At 43.3% G+C, this 6097-nt stretch overlaps 1 protein-coding gene across 1 annotated transcript; it reads right to left on the bottom strand.

Moving 5' to 3' along the window:
• Positions 1-1771: 1771 nt before the first annotated feature.
• Positions 1772-5001, bottom strand: irf2bp2a (interferon regulatory factor 2 binding protein 2a). Its single transcript, XM_084092667.1, has 2 exons — positions 3619-5001; positions 1772-2921 (listed from the first exon to the last, which is right to left on the bottom strand). The coding sequence occupies exons 1-2, from the start codon at positions 4418-4420 to the stop codon at positions 2206-2208; spliced, it is 1518 nt and encodes a 505-aa protein (XP_083948793.1). The 5' UTR covers positions 4421-5001; the 3' UTR covers positions 1772-2205.
• Positions 5002-6097: the final 1096 nt, after the last annotated feature.

Here is a 6097-nt window from a genome sequence, read left to right as displayed (position 1 = left end):
AATCCTGCTCTAAATAATGAGCGGTTTGTTATTCGAGTGTGCATTTCCAGTAACAGCCCCTGCTCAAACCACTAATGGTGTTGATGCATCTCTGAACGAACCTTAAGGTTTCGTTCGGGTCGAGAGATGTTGCTTGTTAAAAGGATTATGCAGTATCCACCCTTAATGCTATGAAGGCTCAGATCAACTGCATGATGCTAATTCAAGCAGAAAACACCCTACAGATAACATGCATGACACAAGAGTAAACTAAGCACAGTGACTCGGCTATTCCAGAGTTCAGCATGTGACCGTGTGTTGTTTTACAAGTTACCGCATTCATCGCATTTCGTTTTTGGCTCTGCACATGTTGGGAGAGATTTACATTCATGCACTGCAACCCACTTCATTGCATTGTTGCATTGCTCTTGTTGTGTAACTGTTTGCATTGATGTTGTACAGCAAAATATGATGTGCATGCATTAAAAGCATGAATGCATTGGTGGATATTTCTAACAAGCTAATTCACACATAAATCACCCTATATGCAAAACTTAAATCGATAACATATGATGCATTGGGTTAAATAAGCTATCGTGCTCATTGCATTTCTTTCGAGGCTCTGTGCATGTGTAAGGAGAGATTTATACTCATGCTCCTGTTATGTAACTGCTTGCATTGATTTTGTACACTAATATATGATGCTTGCATGCATGCATTTAAAACTGCTATAAATGAATGCATTGGTTGATATTTTGACATGCTAATGCAAAATTTAAACGGATAACATACATGCCATGTTGAAATCCTATAGTCAAGATAACAAGCAAGAGTAGACTAGGGAGTGACTCGGGAATACCAGAGTTGAGCATGTGTTTTTACAAGCTACCGCATTCATCGCATTTCTTGAGGCTCTGTGCATGTGTGTCCCCTTCATTGCATTGTTGCACTGCTATTGTTGTGTAACTGTTTGCATTGATATTTTGCAGCAAAATTAATGCATGCTGATTGCTATAAATAATTGCATTGGTTGATTTGAAAAATAAATAAACACCCTATATGCAAAACTTAAAGGTAACATGCATGCCATGTTAAAATGCCATAGTCAAGATAACAAACAAAAGTAAACTAGAGACAGTGACTCGGGAATTCCAGTTGAGCATGTGACCGTATGCTGTTTTACACGCTGCCGTAATTCATCGCATTTCTTTTGAGGCTCTGCACGTGTTGATACTCATGCCTAGCCATTGTTGCACTGCTCTTGTTATGTAACTCTTTGCATTGATATTGCGCAGCAAAATATAATGCATGCATGCTAACACAAGTTTAGAAGATTTAAGTGGAAAAGTCAAATGAGGAACTGAGGTGACGTACACGTATGTTAGGGTTATTCAGTATTAGTCACACACACAGAGTCATTTTCATCCAACTCCACCCATGTCTGACAAGGCAATTTCCTGCAACACACAATGCACAAAGCCCTCCTACCTAACGTACCCAAACACAACCCAGATAACTGGTTAAGGTAATGATTGACATGTCAGTGCCCGTATTACATGTCTCACACACACTTTTATATATTAACTAGGCTGCATTCTGATATTTAGTGCTTGGTTTACTAAACGCACTGTAACATGAACGCTGGAACGTAAAGTGCGACCTGGTCAAAATGAATAATTGATCAACACATCCGAGAGGACATTTGCCCTTTCATAACGTTTCCCAGTCGTCTCGTCAAAGCAAAAAAGCTCGAACGCTCAGATCCTCAGAAGAAGCAAGCAGAGACTCTCCATTAATACAAGATCAGAAAATGTATTTGGCAATTTTAAACAAGTGCATACAAGTACAGCTAGAAGCGTTTTCCAATGTTTGCCAAGTGCTCGTAGAGTTGCATTAGTCACATTCTACGTTTAACAGGAACTGCCACCATACCTAAAAGTACATCAAGAAATCGTTAAACATCGACAAAGAAGAACGTAGTCCGTTATAATAATGAGTACATACCTTTTATCTTCAAAAAATATAGAAACACAATGTATTCAAAAAATCAAAAAATGTACAGCAATGTTTACGAAGTATGCATGTCCCTTATGTCCATTATATACAAGTCCATTAGTTTCTGTCTGGATGTATGCATGTGGTATTCATATTTATATATTTATATAGACCAATATTTTTGAATATTTTCAAAAAAGGGAAGGAAAAACAAAACAAAAAAAAGGAAAATCAAGGGTCCCTCTCCTTTTTTACTTTGACGTCTCCGGCGAGAATGGTGGCTATTTCGCCTTGCATGAAAGCCCAGGGTACGTTGGATCCCACCAGAGGGCATTTCTCTCCGCTCGGACAGTACACTTCTCCGGTGGCGCCCTGCTGTTTGATGCTTTCCCGGGAACACGGGAAGCAGAACTTGTGTGACGGCACCGAAGGGCACTGCACAAAGTGTGTGTCCTCCAGCCTCTCGTGGCAAAGCGTGCAGCACAGCGGGATGCTATTGGGAACCGACGAGTCCGGGATGCTTTGAGGATGAACCGGATCCATTCCCGGCACGTGAGGCGTTCCCGAACCCTGCGCCAGCCGCCGTTGGTTGGGCGACAGTGGGCTACTGCTGTTTCTACGCGTCGTTGAGTGGACTTGGTTGGCGTCTTTAGGCGAGCTGTTTCCGCCAGCGTTGTCTGCCGCCATTATGAGCGCCGCCATTGGAGAATGTCCGTTCTGAGAGGCGGCGGCGGCCGAGACGGGCTCCGGCGGGGTCGTGCGGGGGTGTGGGGATATCGTGGATGGCGGGGAGGCGAAGCTAGACGTTTGCACTGGTGGCATCTTCAATCCACCATCCGCCGGCGCTGGGAGCCACTGTCCCTCTCCGTTAATCTTCCCGGCGCTGCCCTCCCCTTCCGGCTCCGGGGAGGCTTTTCTCTTCAGATTCTTGGGATGTTTGCCTCTATCTGCAAAAAAGCATGAGTGTGCATGAATGGGCTGCACTATACTAGCACAAAGCGGCTTTATGCAACGACGCGGTGATGCATTGTAGTGCCAGACATAACAATGAGGCTTGACTGCAAATGCACCACATGCAAATACACGTTGAGCTTTGATCAGCGGAAATTTTCTTGCAGCTGACTCATGCCATAGTGCTCTCATTCAAAGCAGGCCATTTAAGAGACTATAGAGGCATTCTACTGTATGCATCTAGATATTACACACACACACACATAATAAAAAATGCTGGGTTGTTTCAATGGTCAAATATGCACAAACCTAACCGTTGGGTTTAAAATTACCCCGTTGGGTCAAAACTAACTGTTGGTTTAAGTTTTTTAATTCAAATTTCAAACCCAACGGTTGAGTATGTCAACCGTTGGATTCATTTTTAAATTAAATTTTAAACCCAACGGTTAGGTTTGTCCATATTTGACTGTTGAAACAACACAGCATATTCACACACACACACACACACATTTTCCTATACAAGATTGAAAATATGGCATTTCTTGAATGCATCTAGATATTATATATATATTATATATATAAATATTCAAATTGTATATACTCATATACGTTTATTACACATTTATACACACATTTCACTTTACAAAAAGATTGAAAATACAGGGAAAAAAAGGCATTTTAATCATAACTTACCTGATTTGGATGCAGGAGCATTAGTATCGTACACGACTCTCTGCTGCATGTGCTCCTTCTTAAATCTGCTGTTAACGTTACTGTCGTACGGGTTGAGCGCCATTAGAGTGGTCTTGTTCTTGTTGATCCAGTCGTCCGCCCGGGGCTTGTGGTTGTCGCTGATCTCTGGCGTCATGCTGTCCGGTCGGTGCTGGTGTTTGTCCTTGTCGTGCTCCGTGCTGGAGACCGAGGCTGGGCGTTTATTTCCACCGAGGTCCGCAGGGCTGAGACCCAAGTGTTGTCCTGGTCTCCCGTTAATCGCGTGCGCCATGCTGCCGTTCACCAAAGGCACTAGATTGGGCGGCACGCCGCTAGTCCTCCGCGGGTTCGGACTCTGGCGGTTGAGCTCCGGTGGATCGTCCGGTTTTGAGAATCCGTTCGGCACCGGGATGCCATTGGCGTGCCGTGCAGACTGATATTCGGGTCCTAGCCTCGGTGGACGCTCGGAGGAGAGCGGGTAACGGTCTAGGGGTTGCGGCGGACGCGAGCCTGGGTCTCCGGGCATGTGATTCAACGCCTGGATGTCTTTCCCCGACAACTGTTGTTTTCCCGGTCCTGCCGGTCTACCGTCCTGAAATCCATGAGCTCTTTTGAGCTGCCGAGCGGTTTCAATTACAAACTCGATCCTGTCTGCTCCTTCGTAGTTAACACATCCTCTGCAAACGGGTTCGGTAAAATCCCAGATCATAGCCCACGGCATGCGGGGCAAGTCACATAAATAACACGACTGCCTCCTTGAAGCAGCAACCGCCGCGGACGACATCGCTCTTTTAGCTGGAAAAAAACCTCCGAAAATCGAGCACAATCCTCTCTAAAACGTCTGCGGATGAAGTGAGGAAAAAAAAAAATAAGCTCCTCTCGCGCTCACACAAAGTAATAATTAAGTTACAAACAGAACTTCATAGTAGCCGTGCGCTTTACTACGACGTGCGCGCGATCTATCTCACTCACTACTACCGCGGCCAGGCTCGAGCTCAATGTGGAGCAGTGACGTCACCGCCCCGCTCTGACTCTCCACTTCTATTTACTTGATTCTTCGATAGAACAGACCCTCCGGCGCATGCGCGCTGACGGCGCTCTCTCGCGCACCCCCTCCTCCCGCCCTTTCTTTCTTTTCCTTGAATCCTTTATTCAACTATACTTGAATCGAGGCCAGATCTGCAACGAACGACGACGAGAAGTAGGAAATAAATAGGCGAAAGAGCCCTTTCGAGAATCATCGACGCGTTGGAAACGATTCGAAGTCGAAAGTTGTGTTTACACTCGCTGACGCACGAGGACGATATATGCAAATCTGGCAAATTCTGGTGAGCTGTCTGTCACCCTTTACATTTTTTTCCAAGTGAATTTGGTTCCCACGATCAATGGAAATATGAGGGAAATGTGATTTACGGGCATGCGAATGTGGAAACTAATTAAATGTGAAAGTAGTTTGTAGCGGATTTGCATTTTTTTGTTGTTATCTGCTAGAAACTGCTCTATAAAATAGCCATTAAATCAAAAGACTGGGAAAAAAACATGGAAAAGGTGTGGTTATTTATTTATGTATTATTTATTTGTTATACATCGCCTGATTGGCATGTAATTAAAACTATGAAAAAAATAACTGTCTACTTTAAACCATTGTTGAGGATTTATTTTAATTTATAATTCAATTTAAAAAAAATGTGAAAAAAATTAAATGTTATTTTTAATTTAAAAATATTTTAGATTTATAATTATTGTTATTTAAATTACTACTGTTATACACTGAGTTTATAAATTCAGAGGCTGGATGATGCAACTAAAATGAGAATCTAAGATCAACTCATGCATTAAAATAGCAATAAAATATGTCTGGTGTCCCGCTTTTTCTGGAGATCCCCTACATTCCACTTCTGATCCGTGACTCTTTCCTACAGCCTTCAGTTGTGTAAACAAGTCCCAGTCCATCAACTCACAATATTAACAATCTACAGATTTTCCCAATCTTAGTCATATTTGTCATGCTCATGAAATGACAGATTTAAACTTTCATTTACACACACAAACTTGACCTCAAATCCCACTTTTTTCCCTCTAGTTTTGATGGTTGCACACATTATCTGATAGTGTCTGGTCGCTGGGTACATAATGTCCACAGTGTGAGAAGAACCAACAAATAGCTTTAGAGGTCCTTCCCTTTTGTTTTGGACTCGTTCCAAATGAGTGCAGCTTCAGGGCTCTTTGGGTGAAGCAATGCGTCTGAAATCTGCAGACACAAGGCCGGATGTGTTTGTGCAAGCCCTCGTGACGTTGGAAAGAGGAAGTAAGATGTTTAGTCACGTACCCACAGCTCGCCTCGCCCTTCTCAACGAACATCAAATCTGTTGGCCTGCAGCCAGGGCGTGTGATCAAACCCTCCTAAAGGAATTGCAGCATTAGGGCGTGTTTTTGTACCCGAGAAACTGTAAATATCGTC

The sequence above is a fragment of the Abramis brama genome, assembly GCF_963993115.1.
Source record: "Abramis brama genome assembly, chromosome: 19".
NCBI classification, from domain to species: Eukaryota; Metazoa; Chordata; class Actinopteri; order Cypriniformes; family Leuciscidae; genus Abramis; species Abramis brama.
This window is presented reverse-complemented; position numbering and strand designations above follow the sequence as displayed.